Source organism: Enhydra lutris, unplaced genomic scaffold (assembly GCF_002288905.1).
Source record: "Enhydra lutris kenyoni isolate GAN:26980312 unplaced genomic scaffold, ASM228890v2 scaffoldscaffold75, whole genome shotgun sequence".
NCBI lineage: Eukaryota > Metazoa > Chordata > Mammalia > Carnivora > Mustelidae > Enhydra > Enhydra lutris.
This window is the reverse complement of record NW_019154159.1, coordinates 1,262,747-1,280,447: the sequence shown is the minus strand read 5'-3', so window position 1 is coordinate 1,280,447 and position 17,701 is coordinate 1,262,747. Positions and strand designations below refer to the sequence as shown.

The 17,701-nt window shown below is 57.6% G+C and overlaps 1 protein-coding gene across 5 annotated transcripts; it reads left to right on the top strand.

The window, feature by feature from the left end:
• The first annotated feature begins 795 nt into the window (after nt 1-795).
• Nucleotides 796-17,329, top strand: LOC111160331 (exocyst complex component 7). 5 transcript variants are annotated; one of them, XM_022523366.1, is made up of 20 exons: nt 796-923; nt 1,122-1,187; nt 2,685-2,869; nt 3,058-3,163; nt 5,333-5,555; nt 7,261-7,428; nt 9,824-9,916; nt 11,661-11,806; nt 12,090-12,242; nt 12,461-12,559; nt 12,906-12,968; nt 13,224-13,290; nt 13,986-14,024; nt 14,724-14,789; nt 15,074-15,194; nt 15,431-15,526; nt 16,261-16,324; nt 16,535-16,576; nt 16,686-16,819; nt 17,059-17,329. In XM_022523366.1, the coding sequence occupies exons 1-20, from the start codon at nt 864-866 to the stop codon at nt 17,222-17,224; spliced, it is 2,157 nt and encodes a 718-aa protein (XP_022379074.1). In that variant the 5' UTR covers nt 796-863; the 3' UTR covers nt 17,225-17,329. The 5 variants fall into 5 exon arrangements, with proteins under 5 accessions (XP_022379074.1, XP_022379072.1, XP_022379075.1 ...); XM_022523364.1 differs by lacking the exon at nt 13,986-14,024 and adding an exon at nt 10,639-10,707; XM_022523367.1 differs by lacking the exons at nt 9,824-9,916; nt 13,986-14,024 and adding an exon at nt 10,639-10,707.
• Nucleotides 17,330-17,701: the final 372 nt, after the last annotated feature.

The following is a 17,701-nucleotide window of genomic DNA, read 5'->3' as shown; positions in this document are numbered from 1 at the left end:
TATCTGAGATGGTCCTCCTGCCCCAACAGAAGAGCTCCCCAATCCCTCTACAGGCTCTGGGTCCCATTTCTTCCTCCTCTTGGATGTGGTGGGTCTTGGGATGGGGGGGCGGGGCCTTGGGAACACTAGGGCTTGGTATCCCAAAATATTCTCACCCACCAGCACATGCCTCGTTGTCTATCCTCCTCTGCCTGGATGCTGGACCCACAGAGGAACTGAGCAAAGCCACACGGCTATTTACTTCCCCGAGGACCAGGGCCAGAGGCAGGGTGGGCAGGGAAGGAATGGAGGAAGGAGTGACATCAGGTTTTGCAGGAGCTGAGTCTTACGGTTAAAGCTGAACCCCCAACCCCACAGGAACCTTGACCCAGGAATGTCTCCCCTGAAGCTGTGGTTAGAGGAGGCTCTGGGCAGAGGCGTTAGAGGAGCTCATCAACTGGCCACACGTTCTGGGCCTACTATGTGACACGCTCTGTGCTGCAGTGTGTGGGGAACGCGATATCCGTGCCTGGACACAAAATGCGAACTAGGGAAACAAACTTATGGTCTTCCCCAGCCGCAGTCGGCCGCCACACGAAGCCCGCAAGTGAACTCCACCCGTCCCGCGGGCGAAGCGACATCACGCCGCTGGGGAACCTTTTCGGACAAGGCAGTGAAGCCGCACCTGCCACACCCAAGATGGCCGCCTGCCCCGGCCCACTACTTGGTTCTGCGCAAGCCCAATTCCGCTTGCCACTCTCAATATGGCACCACTAGGGCGCCACAGGGCGGGGCTAAGGGCGGAAGTGGGTGTGGCGGAGACGGGAGCCGAGAGGGCACGCAGAGGTAAGGTTCTGGGCAGTGGGAGCTGCTGGGCCGAGGCGATGATACCCCCGCAGGAGGCGTCCGCCCGGCGGCGGGAGATTGAGGACAAGCTGAAGCAGGTGAGGCTGGGGATGGGGAGCAGGTGAGGGAAGGGGCCGAGATACGGGCCGGGGCGTCTACTCGGGGCGGGGGGGCGGTAGGGCAAGGAGGGATCACTCCCTGCGAGGAGATAGGGTTGGGGGCGAGGCCGTGGGGCCGGGACGCGATGTTCTTCAGCCTCCAGCTTCTTGTAATATGTCCCCCTCCGCTTCCCCCAGGAGGAGGAGACGCTGTCCTTCATCCGAGACAGCCTGGAGAAGAGCGACCAGCTCACCAAAAACATGGTGAGTAACCTCTCAGGTGGGAGGGGCAGACCGGCCTCCGGACTGGAGGAGAGCCGGGTTCGAGCCTGGGTGGTGACGGCCGGAACGTGTGGGTTTCTCTAGCAGCTGTGTGGGGTGTCTCTTACCTAGCTCCCTTCCCTTTTTCTGCCCCTTCTCTGAGGATGCCGCAGCTCCTGCTGGCACAGACTTTCAGCTTTCGGTGCGAGCTCTCCGTTCTTCGTTCTCTCCTTCTGCAAACATTTAGCGAGCCTGACTTACATGGGCTGGGTGGTGGTCGTGTGTTGTCCTCAATTCGGGTGATGATCAGAGGGCAAGAGTGGCCTGAGATTCTGAGATTACTGAGGGTAGAGAAAACTCAGCCTTCAACCTTCTACTGAGGGGTAGAAGGAGCTTTGAAATCAGAGCTGGGATCTGGTCCTCGCCTCACCACCACCACCACTACTACTACTTCTTCCTTTTTAAAATGATTTTATTTATTTATTTGCGAGAGAGAGCAGGGTGAAGGGCAGAGGGAGAAGCAGACTCCCCGCTGAGCAGGGAGCACGATGGGGAACTTGATCCCGGGACTCCCAGATCATGACCCGAGCCAAAGGCAGACACCTAACTGACTGAGCCACACAGGCGCCCCCTCCACTGATTTCTTTGTGGCTCCTGACAGGTAACACTGAGCTTCCGTTAACTCGTCTACTAACAGAGGCAGTGGCAACCTTCTGCGTGGCTGTGCAGGTCATAGGAGCCAATGCACGGGAGTGTGTCTTGCATAGTGCCTGGTCTGCAACAGGCGCTCACCAGATAGGAGTTTCCTTCCTTACTTCCAGAGGAGACTGGAAAAGCTCATATCGAGTAGACGCAGACTTTGAGTATGTGTTTAAGAACACAATCAGAAAGTCTTCGTCCTTATGTAATGGAGATTCACCCTTAGAGAGAGGGTTTTGAAGGTACTAGCAATGCATTTGAGGCTACTCTGTATGAAACTACTTCCTGTTCAGTCTGGGAAAGCTTCAGAGAGAAGAGAAATTGAGATTTGGCTTCCGGGGGTGGAAGGGAGGCCATCCTGCGGTGATTATCTTGGAAGGAGTTCATTCGATGCACGGTCTGCCTTCAAGTCAAACTTCATCCGGTTTATTTGGACCGTGTGCTATGCACATGGTAGGTGCTGGGGATACAGTGGTGAACATGGACACCCTATCCCTTCCCTCGTGGACTTTATTATCTAGAAAATCAGAGGAGGGGCACCTGGGTGGCTCAGTTGGTGAAGCAGCTGCCTTTGGCTCAGGTCATGATCCCAAGGTCCTGGGATCGAGCAAGCCTGCTTCTCCCTCTCCCACTCCCCCGCTTGTGCTCTCTTTCTCTGTCAAAATAAATAAAAATCTTTAAAAAATAAAAAAAAAAAAGAAAGAAAACCAGAGAAAAGGCAGCAAATTCCGAAGACCTCATGCATGGGTGGAAGCGGTCCTGGGACAAGCCTGAGTCCTGAAACTGGGCTGTCCCCCGCAGGTGTCTATCCTGTCATCCTTTGAGAGCCGTCTTATGAAGCTGGAGAACTCCATCATCCCCGTGCACAAGCAGACGGAGAACCTGCAGCGGCTGCAGGAGAATGTTGAGAAGACTCTCTCCTGCCTGGACCATGTCATCAGCTACTACCATGTGGCCAGTGACACTGAGAAAATCATCAGGGAGGGGTGAGTAGGACCAGAGGCTCGCATTGCTGACACCTCCTGAGCCAGCGACGCTAGGCTTCAGGAGGGAGGGTTTGAATATATTTGAGCCCGGAGTCCCCTGTGTCCATTCTCTTCTCTTTCAAACACCAGTTGGTCCTGCCTGTTTATCTCGCATCTGCCCAGGCTGAAGCAGCTCTCTCCCTTTACAGCCCCACAGGCAGGCTGGAGGAGTACCTTGGGAGCATGGCCAAGATTCAGAAGGCTGTGGAGTATTTCCAGGACAATAGCCCGGACAGCCCAGAGCTCAACAAAGTGGTGAGGGGCCAGCGGGCTAATGTGGGAGGGAGTTTTGGGCAACACCAGTCCCCGCCCCGGCCCCATGAGGGACACTGGACCTTCTTAAAGGAGAACATAGTGGGAGACACAGTAGTACGTAATACGATATGCGTACTTCAGGCTTTAAGACTTCTGTCTCAGAAATTATAGGTATACATTCTTAATACATTTTTATAATTAACTCAACTCTAAGTTACATATCAAATGTAAATCTAACATTTGGTTTTTATACGCGCGTTTGTATTTTTTCTGTTGTGAAAGATACGTACTATAAAATTTACTGTTTTAACCACTTTAAGTGAAGAGCTCAGTGGTATTAAGTTACATTGATGTTGTGTAGCCGCTACCACCATCCGTCTCCAGAACTCTTTCCATCTTCCCGGAATGAAACTCTTACCCACTAAACACTGTTCCTCTCTTCCCCGGGCCCTTGGCAACCATCATTCTCCTTTCTGTCTCTGTGAACTTGACTGCCCTAGGAACCTGCATTCATGTTTTCATGTTTGATCTTCTGTTTTCTGTCTTTGCGTTTCAGTATCAGAGGCTGTAGGTGACCAGAGCAAGGTGGGGTAAGGCTGGGAAGTGAGATTTACTCAAGGCACTGAGGGAAGGGGAGAATGCAGACAGGAGAAGTGAGCCCCAACCTCCCAGAGCGGGAAGAACATTAGAGGAAGGGCCAACTTGGACACAGTCACTGGGCACACCCTCCTGGTGGCACCACAGTTCTCACCCTGAGTGTGTGTGTGTCACCCAGAAGAGGGAGTAAGCCAAGAAATGGAAGCTGGGAACCTGGCTTTTCTCCAACCTAGAAAGCTTTTGTTTAGAGCAGCACTTCCCAGAGTTTCTGCCATCAGGCTCTGTGATGGAAATGAGGACATTCATATGTCACACTGGGTATGACACTGGCTGGTATCCAGCCAGTGGTCTCTGACCACCCACGGCCCCGCCTCCTTGCCTTGAAGGACAGTGGGATCAACACGAGTCACCAGTGGGGACACACCAGTGTCAACAGTGCGCTGCAGCACTTGGGGGGCTCTCTTGAGTTTGGGGTGTCAGGGCTCAGAGAACTTTGTTTTGGGGGGGTCACTGCCAAGTTTGGGTTATAGAGTAAAGAGCTGGACTAGAACTTGGGGGTGGGGTGGAGACAGAGACTACAGGAGATGTGAGCCGAAGGTCTCCCCGAGAGTACGTCCTCCTCGTTCAAGCAAGGACACTCCAAGTCCTTCCTTTCTCATTTCGGAGACATCTTTCTTGAGCTATAATTCACTTGCCATAACGTTTGCTCGCTTAGAGGAGGCAACTCAGTGGCTCTAGCATAATCACAGACTGGCACGGGACCCCTGGAACCAGCTTGAGAACATGTTCATCACCCAAACAAGAGCCCCGAACCTCCGCTTCTCTCCCCAGTCACATAGCCTCTGCTAGTCACCGTGCAAGGCACAGTCTGCGCTCTGTTCCTCCAGATTTGTCTGTTCCGGGCTTCTCATAGCAATGAAATCATATAATATGTGACCTTTTGTGTCTGCCGCCTTTCACCTCACATACTGTTTTGAAGATGCGGGCACACAGTGGTGTGTGTCAACGCTTTGTTTGTGGTCTGGCTGAGGAACGTCACATTGTGTGGAGAGACCACATTCGCCACTTGCTGGACACTCCACTTTTTGGCAATTACAAATGGTGTTGCTGCGAGCCCTCACGTGCTCTCTCTCTTGTGGACGCATGTTTTCTGTCCTCTCATGTGTTCGGGCTGGCTGTTTCTTACCCAGTGTATGATTTGCCTATGTTCTCTCTCATCCTGTGGCTGTCCTTTCCCTTTTTTGATGGTGTCACTTGCGAACCGAAGTTTTTCACTCGACATAGTTCCATTTATCTGTTTTTGTTTTTTCTTACGAACCTTTTCTAACAAGAAAACAGAGTAATGGCCCAGCGGGAAAGTCATCGGCCCATGTTTGTGAAGCCCGTGAGTCTTGTAAAACTTGGAGTTTCACGTGTGAACTTACATGTTAAGGGACCACAAGGCAAAGACAGAAGCAGAGAGGGCTTCCTGGTGTTTCCTCTCTGGGTGAAAGGAAGTGAAGGCAGAGGAGGGGCTCCTGGAGGCTGAAGCAGCTGAGCCCTCTCCCTTCCTTCCTCCCGTTGTCCCCATAGAAGCTGCTGTTCGAGCGCGGGAAGGAGTCTCTGGAGTCCGAGTTCCGCAGCCTGATGACCAGGCACAGCAAGGTCGTGTCCCCTGTGCTCATCCTGGATCTGATCAGCGGCGAGGATGAGCTGGAGGTCCAAGAGGAGGTGCCCCTGGAGCACCTGCCCGAAGGAGTGCTCCAGGACGTGATCCGCATCTCCCGCTGGCTGGTGGAGTACGGCCGCAACCAAGGTGAGAGGACCCAGGTGGCAGGGCCAGACGCAGTGCTCTCCCTTCCCCCTTTATTTCTTTAATCCACCTGAATTTTTTTTTTTTCATAAAGTTTAGTAGGAAATGATAATATGAGCAGTAAATCTATAGCTTATGTGACTGTGTGAACACATCCACGGCTCCAGAGCAGCACTTTGGGGGACTGTGGGCTCAGCAGGAGAATTTTAGGGAGAAGAGGGAGGCCAGTGGACACCTCCAGACCCCTGTGCTTCGGCCCATTTTTTTACCCTGGAGCTCCTTGCAACACATTGGTTGGGAACTGCTGAAATGGTGTATTTCCCAGTCTGTTTGCATTTTTGGATTCTCCAGTGTTCTGAGTATTGATAGATAGTCCTGTTGTGAGCATACTTGTGTGGACGCTTTCCTTATGTAGGGAGTTCTTTGGGTGTTTTCTCAAAGACGCAATTATCAGGTAGAAGTGGCCAAACGGTACAGCAGCAATGCCCACCGTAGCCGACCAATGGAAAGAGCCCAGATGTCCATCAGCAGATGAATGGATGTGGCATATATATTTACAATGGAATACTATGCAGCCATCAAAAAAACCCCCAAAAAAATGAAATGTTGCCATTTGCAACATGGATGGAACTAGAGGGTATTATGCTGAGCGAAATAAGTCAATCAGAGAAAGACGATTATTATATCTCTCTGATATGAGGAATTTGAGAGGCAGGGCAGGGGGTCGTGGGAGGTAGGGAAGGAAAAAATGAAACAAGATGGGATCGGGAGGGAGACAAACAGTAAAAGACTCTTAATCTCATGAAACAAACAGGGTTGCTGGAGGGTGGGGGGAGGGATAGGGTGGCTGGGTGATGGACACTGGGGAGGGTATGTGCTATGGTGAGTGCTGTTGAATGTGTAAGACTGACGATACACAGACCTGTACCCCTGGGGCAAATAATACATTATGTGTTAATAAAAAAGGAAAAAAGAAGTGGCCAAACAGGTTTGTGACTTTTTTAACATTGCAGCTCCTCTCCAGGTGGGTGGGGCCAGTCCAAAGAGCCATCAATGGTCCCAAGGCTCTTTCTTCTTCATTAATTTTCTTTATCTTAGCTGGGGCTGCCATGGTCCTTTTTTAAAAAATTTGCATGTCACGAATGGCTGAAGACATAGTGTTTTTCATTCACTGCCATTTGTTGTCTCTTTGCCTCCTGTAAATCGCTCACATCCTTTGACCCCTTACTAAGGTGGATCTCGATGTTTATTTATTCTTAAGATGTTATTTATTTGTTTGAGAGAGAGAGGGTGTGCGCACATACCCTGGGGAGGAGCAGAGGGAGAGGCTCATGCAGACTCGCTACTAAGCGTGGAGGCCAACACGAGGCTCGATATCACAACCTGTGAGATCATGACCTGAGCTGAAATCAAAAGTCAGACGCTCAACCCACTGAGCCGCCTGGGTGCCCCCTAATTTTATGTTTTTTATCTCAAAGAACTTTACCTTCAAAATTTAATTAGCAGCTCTATTGTCTTTCTCCCCTCTTTTAAGATGGCTTGATTTGGGACAAGGCTATGTGGGTAGCTGGGAGCCACAGCAGGTGCTAGGAATGAGTTAGCAAACCGAAACGGTGGGCTCTACTACTGCCCTGCCCACTGCATCTAGAGGGGAAAGAGAGGCAGGGACCCAGCTGCCACAGCTGTCCCCCCCCCCATCTCTCCTCAGATTTCATGAACGTCTACTACCAGATCCGCTCCAGCCAGCTAGACCGCTCCATCAAGGGCCTGAAGGAGCATTTCCGGAAGAGCAGCTCTTCCTCTGGGGTTCCCTACTCCCCTGCCATCCCCAACAAGAGGAAAGACACGCCCACCAAGAAGCCCATCAAGAGGCCAGGTGAGCCCGCACCCCGGCCCATTCAGCCCCCGCCGGAAGGCTGTGTGGGACCTGCGTCGCCTTCAGCTGCCTTGGGGTTAGCGGCGTCGGCCCTTCCCGAGCTTGTCCTCACAGTGACCCCCGGCTGTAGGTACGGAGGACAGAAAGCAGGTGACTCCCCATCTGCTGAGGCTCCACGCTCCGGGTGAAATGCCTTCGTGTGTCGGCCGCAGCCTGGGGAAGCTAGGGTGTTGCAGGGCGAGGGGCTGCTGTGAGCAGCACCAGGGAGAGAAAGCTCGAGAGCCAGGGGCTGCTCGCACCTTAGCCCACACTGCCGAGCTGTGGCTTCGGGAACACGCCCGGCGTGGCCACTGGGACCCACCCCTCATGACAGCGCTGTGTGGAGAGTGTTTCCTGCCCGTGCCCCTCAGAGAGCACCTGCTCCTGCTCGGGCCTTTAACTGGGGTTTGGAGAAAGCTGCCCTCAGGCGCCCGAGCGAGCAGAGGACTGGTGGCCCCAGCAGGAGGTGCACCGCCTCCTCCCCCCCCCGGCGTGGGTCCCCTGGCCATCACCTAAAAACCTGCTCCTACCACTGCGCTGAGCCAGCCTGCTGGGCCGCGGCTGCTGACACCCTGTCGGTCCGTCCCTGTGCCTCTGTGCGTTGGGCAGGGGCTGTCTCTCTCCGTGAGGCCGTGAGGCTGCCTGCCTCCGCTGGTCTGGGCTCTCTTCCCCATCTCTTCTCTTATAGGCCCATGGCGGGGGCGCAGATGGGGGGCAGGCCCATGGTCTGTACCGCCCCCCAGGTATTGGCTGGCCGTGGCAGGGCTCGCAGTGGGCCTAGGCTGTCCTTGGCTTATGGGCCACGGAGGAAGACTCAGGCTCTGAGGATCCCTGAGCTTGCTGCGGAATTTCCGGAGTTGTCAGCAGCCGGGGTCGGGACTGATGTGGGAAACTAGGGAGCCAGGCCCCTGGGACCCATCTGCTCCTGGCTCAGAGGAGAGGAGCAAGGGAGGCCTCAGTCGGTTGGTAATTTAATACCAATCTCAGCGTCTCCGTGGTCATTGGGCACCTGATGGGTTTGACGGCTGCCCGATCAGTGTCCTCAGTCTGCGTCCACGCCCGTGAGCCGGTGAGCCTCCTCATGGCCCCTGTGTGAGCCCATCTCCTGCCGGCCGGCTTTGGGGCAGGAATCTGATTCGCTCATTAGCAGGACTGCTCACTGAATGGGGAGAACACGGGGAGACAGATGCTGAGCCAGGGCCCTGAACTTGGTCATTAGTAGCTAATTGTCACATGGTCTAAACAGAAAGCCACTCCAGACCTTGTCCCTTCTCCCCCAGCTTTTTGGGGAACTGCCAGAACCCAGGCAGCCTCACTTTGTTCTGGGACATGGCTGGGGGTCAGGGGACGCAGGAGTCTCCAGGGAAGATGGACCAGAGTTACGTGTGGGGGCCTCCTCCCTGCTCCCAGTGCATTTTATTAACAAAGCAGCTATCCTCGTCTCTTTTAAATGCTATTTTATCTCCCCCCTTTCCTGCCCTGAGATGTCTCATTCCCACAGGGGTAGCTGACCCCAGAGGCTGTAGGCATTGGGATTTTGTTTTTGTTGACTTCACTTGTGATACTAACTGTTGTTTTTTTCCTCCATGCCGGAAGCATGTCCCCTGTCTACCGTCCTGCCTCCGGCTCTGTGTGGTGGCTTCCGAGAACCCCCCAGCCGAGCTTCTGAGTTTTCTCTGATTGCTTTGGGGGTTCAGGTGGCTTTGGTGCACGGGGCCAGGCTGCCTCAGGGTTTCCAAGCCTTCTGTCTTGGGCACCGCTCTCCCAGGAAGCTCAGTCCCGTCTCACCAGCTCCCGGGCTCTGCTTTCCGTCGACCTCCATGTGTCCACGTCCCAGCACTGAGCATGCCCAGGAACTCTGACTCCTACTAGTGTTTCGGACCGGGCCATGGGCCTATCGGCCTCAGGGGTTCCCCAGACTCTGCCAGCTTGGCTCTGCCCTCTGGGTGTGAGAGTGCCATCACCAGCTCCTCCATCTGGAGCCCCAGTCTGGTCCAACTTACATGGCACTCAGTAGTGTCTTTTATTTTGGGCTTCTCCTGATGGGCTTTTTGGCCCATCTCATCTTCACCCACTACGCTTCCTAAGGAGAACTCAGATCCAGAGCGGTGAGGGTCAGGAACAGAATCAGGAGCCCATGTGGGGCACACCCCGTGCCCGTTCCTCCTTGTCCCTGTGCAGTGCCTCCGGGGGTCCTGGAAGGGGCCTGCTGGACAGATGGCGTGTGGGCATGCTCACTGTTGTGGGGCAGGGTGTGGGGCTCTGGGCGGGGGTGGGCAGGTGGAGGCCCGCTGCTGTTTTCTCTCACTCATTTCCTAGGTCTTCTTGTCTCCTCTCTGTGTGGCTCTGGTGACAGGGACGATCCGTAAGGCTCAGAACCTTCTGAAACAGTATTCCCAGCATGGTCTAGATGGGAAAAAGGGGGGCTCTAACCTCATTCCTCTGGAAGGTAATCACTCTGTGTTCTTCTCCTGTTCCCTCCTCCTCCACCCTGTGTCCACTCTCGTGGCAGGGCAGAGCCTCCAAGCCCCCAGGAGGGCCACGGGAGAGTCCCTGAGAGGGCAGCAGGGGTGGGAACAGCAGGTCCCTGGTGCCACTCCTTCCAGCTGGCACAGGGGCAGGTGTCGTGGCCTTGGCCTGGTCCTATCTGGCTGACGGCAGCTCTGCCCTCCCTGAGGCTTCCTACCCATTCCCTCCCTGTCTCTGTCCTTGTCTCCTATTTGAACTCAGAGAAAGTTCTTTGTGACGGGCAGCCCTTTCACGCTCAGACCAGCAGTGGCAGGACCAAGCTGGCCTAGGCCTCCAGGCCACCCCCAAATATGGTGATGTGGGTAAACCCCTTGGGGCCAAGCATCAGACCCTCCGCAGCTGCCGGAAGCTCTCCAGAACCTTCCTTGGTCGTCCCACAGGCTTCTCTCTTGGCCTCGGGCTTAGAGAACCAGCTCTCAAGGACGGTCTGGGGCACTGCAAGTCAGGCTTGAAATGGCTGTTCCCAAGATGGTCCGCTGCAGAGGAGGGGCTCAGAGCCCTCTCCGGTGCCCCTTCCCCTGCCCCCCTCCCCATCTCACGTCCCCTCCTGGAGATCGAGGGCTTCTTCCCTGTCCCCGAGGGGCAGCCCACCCGGCCCTTGGATAAACGCTGCTTGTGTCTGTACGGCCGACGTCTCGCTAGGTCACGAGCATGATTTCCGAGTTAAGCACCTGTCCGAGGCCCTGAACGACAAGCACGGGCCGCTGGCTGGTGAGTACCGCAGCCCAGCCCGAGGGCAGCCGCCGCTGCCTTGGCAGAGGTCCCCGGAGGGCTCTGCTCTGAAGATGAGCCAGGCCTGTTTGCCTCTCTCTCTCAAGTCTCTCTTTTGGGCACTAGGTCTCCTTGCCTCTCTCCAGATGGGCGTGTGTGCCTGGCTCTCAGGGCCTGGGCCAAGGGGAGAAGCTGCCGCTACTTGGAAGGTGGCTCCCTGGAGAGCAGGGAGCCCTGACATCCGACTCCAACAACAGCTCTGACTCGGAGCCCGTTCCTTTGCTTGTGGGACCAGGTTGCCTGGGGGCGCCCCCTGCCCCAGCCTCCGCTAGTGGGTCCTGGGTCTCCTGGGGCAGCTGACCAGCAAGAAAGCCCTCCCTTTCTGGGAATCATGGCCCCTTCTCAAAGTTTGACCCCATGCCAGCTAGCCTCCTAGGCCATAGCCCACTGCCTTCTTAGACATTCCAGAAGGTCTGGTGGGGCTGAGAACTGCCTTCAGTGGCCCGGCATTTTCTCCGATGGGTGACCACGGTGCCTGCCACCTTGACGTGGGCACTGCCATTCACCCACCCCTGGCTGTCCTCTTTCTAGTACGATTCAGAATCCTCAGTCCTGGGGGCAGGCACACCGTAGCCAGGAAGCCGATGTAGGACTCTTCCCTCTTTATCCCTCCATCCATCTCCCCAACATCTTTAGTGCCTGATGCTCTGGGACGTGAACACTGTCTGGCAGAGCTGAAACTGAAGCCAGGACAGGCTGGATTGCAGCCCTGGTTTTCCTTCGAAGCAGCCAGGCCTGCTGGAATTCTCTCAGCTTTCTGCCAGAATAGTCCGCCTCCTCCCCGCGCCTGCTGCCAGCCCGGGCTGCGGCCAGGAGCTGGGGAGACCCGTGCCCCCCCGCAGGGAAGGCGGCGGCTCCCAGACCAGCAGCTCAGGGCACTGCTGTCCCCCCAGGGAGAGACGACACGCTGGACGTGGAGACCGACGCCTACATTCACTGCGTCAGCGCCTTCGTCAAGCTGGCCCAGAGCGAGTACCAGCTGCTGACGGACGTCATCCCCGAGCACCATCAGAAGAAGACCTTTGACTCCCTGATCCAGGTGCTGCCCTGGTCCCCAGCCATGGGGACCCCCACCAGGCTCCCGGTCCCCGACTGACCAGATGTCCCCGCACACCTGCCGCTGCGCAAGCTGGGCTTCGGGCCAGAGCTGCCGTCCAGTAGCCTTCAGCTAGAGCTACCCCCGCCGTGTGTGGGGGGCTTGCTGTCCCCTTCTGGGCCTTGCTGGCTTCCCCCAGCCCCTCCGGCGGCCCTGACCATCCCTAGGAGGCAGTTGTCACCACTCTGCCACCTCCGTGAGCCACGGCCTTGCTCTGCTTTCGCAGGATGCGCTGGATGGGCTGATGCTCGAAGGGGAGAACATCGTGTCTGCGGCCCGGAAGGCCATCATTCGGCACGACTTCTCCGCCGTGCTCACCGTCTTCCCCATCCTGCGGCACCTGAAGCAGACCAAGCCCGAGTTTGACCAGGTGCTCCAGGTATGTGGGTGGGAAGACCCTTGGGGACCCAGGGAGGGGGAACCGCCTTCTCCACCCTCGCACCTCTGCTCCAAAGCTGCATGGAAGCAGCTTTTGCAGAGCCCTGGTCAAGGGGACCCAGTCGCGGGGTGACAGGACAGGAGGGGAGGCCCTGCCGTGCGGGGCAGGGGAGCGGCTGGCGAGGAGCGGGTCCGCCCTGCAGCCGTGTGCTTCCTCAGGGTACGGCTGCCAGCACCAAGAACAAGCTGCCCAGCCTCATCACCTCCATGGAGACCGTTGGAGCCAAGGCCCTGGAGGACTTTGCTGACAACATCAAGGTGCTCTCCCTCTCTCCGGGGCCACCCACGGCCCTAGTTGCTGCGGGCAGGACCGCCAGGGACCGGCCTCAGGAGCTCCTGCAGAGGGCAGGCCGCCAAGAGGGGCTGCTGGTCTCCTGTCAGTACCCACTTGCCTCCCTTTCTTTCCCCGGGGGCTCCGGAGCCCGCAGGGGTGACACTCCTGCCCCATTTTTCCTGTCCCGTCTCTCTAGCCTGCCTGCCTGCCTAAGGGGCGCCCTGACCCCTGTCTACCAGGAGGTGGCACCAAGCGCAGACTGCCTGGGGCTTGGGGTGGGGCCCAAGGCCTTGGGAGCAGGTTCAGGAAGCTGGGCTATTCTTCCCACAGAATGATCCAGACAAGGAATACAACATGCCCAAGGACGGCACCGTGCACGAGCTCACAAGCAACGTAGGTGCTGCCCAAGGTCGTCTGGGGAGGGAAGGGTCTGGCCTAGCCCAGAGCCAGTGTGTTGGTGGCAGGATGGATGGCAAAGTCCTTGGCGTCTCCAGTAGGGCAGGAAGCTTGCAACCACCCTTTTCACGTGGCAGACCCCTGGCCCTGCACTTGCCGTGGAATGGTCTGAGGGGGTGTGTTTGGGAGGTGATCTCGACCTTGAGGTCCTGCCCTTGACCTTCTTCCTGGACCTGTTTTCTCCCCACACAGGCCATCCTCTTCCTACAGCAGCTCCTAGACTTCCAAGAGACGGCAGGGGCCATGCTGGCCTCCCAAGGTACTTGGCACCTCCCAGTGGGGCCCTCTACCCATCCCTGACTCCTCCCTCTTGTCTGGAGACGTGGGGTGACTGGCCACCTCTGGGAGAGATAACCCCAGCCGGTGGAGTGGGGTCTGACTGTTCCTTTTCTGACCCGACCTCCCTCCCTTCTCACTCCTTCCGACGTCCTCACTCTGGAGAGTGGCCCTCCCTGATTCGAAGATGGCCCACCTGCCTTGCCCCACCTTCCACATTCCTCCACCTGCTCTTGCGTTCGCCTGTCCTCCCGCTTAGTCACACAGCTGACCGTTCTGTGGGCTGCTGTCTCAGGGCCGGCCCAGTGTCTTCCCACTGACCGCTGCCCTGGCACTGGAGCTGGGGAGGTTGGCATGGAAGGAGGTTGGCATTTCTGAGTACCGAGACCCAACCCAACTTGTTTGGGTCCCCGGGCCCTCCCCCTCCCTCCATTTTGGGGACGAGGGAGCCAGGAGCGGCCTCTGGCCTGCAGTTTTCAGATCCCCACTTGGCTTCGTGCTCCCTCACCTTCAGGGGTCCAGCTGGGGTGTGTCCTGCTGTCTGTGTTCTGGCTGTCACGGGGTGGGGTCTGCTTGACTCTGGGGACACGGTTTCTAACCTGTGTTTGCACTTTGCGTCTTTTTCCCTTCTTTGTCTCTCCCCCTTCCCCTCTGAGTGCGCCGCCTTTCACTCCGTAGTTCTTGGGGACACATACAATATTCCTTTAGACCCCCGAGGTAAGCAGCAGGGCTCTGCAGCCCCATCCTACCCCTCTGAAACCCCATGGGTGAGTTTTCTTGGGGACGGAGGCATCTGGACAGACTGAGGACCTAGTGGGGAGCGGGGGTCGGGGGGACATGAGTTTCTTCGGGGCGCTCCCAACTCTCTCTGCTCCCTGCAGGGCCACTTTCTGTCACTGAGCTTATCCAGGTGGCACCCTGCCTACGCCCCCCCCCCCCCCCCCCCCGGCTAGCCCAGCACCTGCCTCCCCCCTCCTTCCCCATACACCACCACCCTCCTGCTGCTGCAGAGGAGCCCAGTATGGGAGAAGGGGGAGAGGCTGTGGGGAGCCCACAGTGGGATAAATGGGCCTGGGAGTAGGTAGCACCCGGCATGAGTCGGGGCTGGGGGGCAGGGGGCCTACCGCTCCTGTCCTGCCGGCCTTCCTGCTGATCACGGGCTGCTCATTAGCCTTCACCATCAGGGGAGAGGGGCTTGCCCTGGGTTCCAGAAAGAGGCTGAGGCAGTTCTCCCCGCAGCAGCAGGAGCCCAGCAGCTCAGCAGCCCCACCCCCGAGCGCCTCTGCGTCCAGTCAGCCTGAGGAAGGCTCAGGGGCCCCTCCCAGGGCTTGCACAGCTGCTTCCAGGGCTGAAGGAAGGCCAGAGAGGGTCCTGACTGCTGCCCCAGCTGCAGTAACTGGTCTTCTCTCCTCCCAGAGACCAGTTCCTCTGCCACCAGCTACAGCTCCGAGTTCAGCAAGCGTCTGCTAAGCACCTATATCTGTGAGTGCCGCTGGCAGCCCCGGGCGCCCACCTCCCGCCTTTCCCTCCCTTCCCTTGTGCCCTCCTGCTGCTCCCCGACCACTCCCAAGCCCTCTTCGTGACCTTGGGATTTGTAACCTAAGTTCCCGTTGCGGGGCTGAGCAGGGCCAGGCAGAGGGCTCCTGAGGCTTGTGGAGTCTGAGGTTGGAAGGGACAAGGACAAGGGCTGGACTTGGCTCAAGAGCCAGGGACTGGGTGGTTTTGGTCAGACTGCCCCCGGATGTCGCCACTCCCTCCCCATGCAGGTAAGGTCCTGGGCAACCTACAGCTGAACCTCCTGAGCAAGTCCAAGGTGTACGAGGACCCTGCCCTGAGCGCCATCTTCTTGCACAACAACTACAACTACATCCTCAAGGCCCTGGAGAAGTGAGTGGCTGCAGGGGGCCTGTGCGTACGCGAGGCTCCCCCCTGCCCCCGCCCTTCTGGGGCCACCTGTGCCCTCTGCCTGGCGAGGCGGGGAGGGCAGCGCTTTGCCCCTTGGAGTCCCAGGACCTGGGGCGGTGTGGGGCAGGCCCTGCGGGTGCTGCTGTGGAGACCAGCAGCCTTTGGGCCCCGAAAACCAGTTTGGTCCCCCTCTGCTCGCCCCCCCCCCCCCCCCCCCGGTCTGAGCTGATCCAGCTGGTGGCCGTGACCCAGAAGACTGCTGAGCGCTCCTACCGGGAGCACATTGAGCAGCAGATCCAGACCTACCAGCGCAGGTGGGCCCCGCCGCGCCCTCCCCTCACCCCCCAGGCTCAAATCTTTCACTCACTCTTCCTACCGGAGCTTCAGTCAGAGTGCTTCGGGGGTGGGGAAGTGCTCCCCTGTGGACCCAGTGCTCCCCTTGCTGTTTAACCACACAGGATGGAGAGGGAAGCCCCCCTCTACCACCACCTGCTCCCTGGGGGCTGCTATGGCAGCCTCTCCAGAGGGTGGGGTGCCAAGGGCGCATGCTAGGAAGAATCCAGAGGCTGCCTCACGGGTGTGGGGATGTGAGGCTGGGCAAAGAGCGAGGTCGGGAGAGCACTTGAACTTGCTGCGCTCACACTGCTGCTCATCCCTGTCCCTCCTCGGTTTGTGTGTTTCCCCTGGTGTTGCTGCGTGTGAGTGGTCTCCCTCCTGCTCGCTTTGTCTGTCCTCTGCTCCCTCCCTCCTTTCTCATCCACTTCTTCGTCTTTATTCTCCAGGAGATCGATGTGAAGTGCAGCTACTAGTGCTCGTTCAATGTATTGAATTCTGTTTCCTGTTCTTAGTTTTGAAAGCCACCAGCCCCAACATTTTCTTTTTCCAAGGGAAAATCTCAGTTGTGCTCGGCTTAGCTGTGCCCTAACGATTGCGGAGCACCCCTCCCCTAATAGATACAGAGATGTACAAAACAAAACAAACCAGCCCCTGGGAAGCAGCAGCCTGAACTGTCCCTGCTCTGCCTTCTGCTTCTCTCCCCACCGGGCAGCTGGTTAAAGGTGACTGACTACATCGCTGAGAAGAATCTACCTGTGTTCCAACCGGGAGTCAAGGTGCGCAGAAGGCCTGGGCTGGGAAGGGGTGTCTAGCAGGTGTGATACTTTTTGTCATGTCGCTGGGAAAAAAATGGGAAGAGCGAAGGATGCCTGTGGCCACCACAGCGGCAGGAGATAGGGCTGGGCTCAGGCATTTGGGGAAGGAGCCAGTGGCCGGGCGGTTCTGCTCTGAGGAACACTTTCTCTGCCCTATCTCACCTCCCCCAGCTAAGGGACAAGGAGCGGCAGATGATCAAGGAGCGGTTCAAGGTGAGTTGGGGTCCCCTCCCCTCCGTGGCTCCCTGCTGCTGTTGCAGGGACACTGGCCTGGAGTCTTTGTCTTTGGGTCGCTTCTATTTCTACCTTTTTTGGCGGCCAGGGTTTCAATGATGGCCTTGAAGAATTGTGCAAGATCCAGAAGGCCTGGGCTATTCCTGACATGGAGCAGAGAGACAAGATTCGCCAAGCGCAGAAAAATATTGTCAGGGAGACCTATGGGGCCTTTCTGCAAAGGTGAGCCCTCTGCCTGCACCTCCCCAGCCCTGTGCCCTTCACTTCCCCTGCTGGGTCTCTGCGCTGTGCTTCTTCGAGAAAACACGGAGGGGTATGTGGGTGTGGGTGACAGAGCCAGTGCCTTGCGCTTTGCTCTGGGGCCAGACGGGCATCACTCAGGGGCACGCTGCAGAAGTGCCTTGGGCTGAGGTGGATCTGGGGAGGCTGCTAGCCTGCCCCTGACCTCAGCGCCTGGCCAGGTACGGCAGCGTGCCCTTCACCAAGAACCCGGAGAAGTACATCAAGTACCGTGTGGAGCAGGTGGGCGACATGATCGACCGCCTCTTTGACACGTCCGCTGAGCCTCCTGCGGCCCCGGCCCGGCTCTGCCTGAGCCTCCTGCGGCCCCGGCCCGGCTCTGCCTGAGCCTCCTGCGGCCCCGGCCCGGCTCTGCCTGAGCCTCCTGCGGCCCCTGCCTGGCTCTGCCGGAGCAGCCATGTTACGGGACAGATAAATCAGTGTTAACTTGCCTCTTGGCCTGGTGAGTTTGACATCCTAGGGGAGAGGGACTTTCTTCCACCCCTTCCCTAGTCCAGAGCCCTGTCCCCGAGCCCTCGAGTCCTGGTCTGTGTTTCTTCCTGGACCCCCCCCCCAGACTAGCACTCTCAGAATACCTGGGTTCCTTTCCACCTTAAGGCTCCTGACCCTGAGCCTGCATGGGCCACGTGATGGTTTCCAGACAGGAAGGGACAGAGAAGAAAGACAAAGGGCCACGGCTCCCTCGTGTACAAGAGCAGGAGGGCAAACAGCCCACTTCCCGCCCGGGTCAGAGCTGGGGGTGGGGAATGCCCCCTCTAGCCCAGAACCGTGGGTAGGCCAGAGGGGCGGGCCACAGCGCAGCCA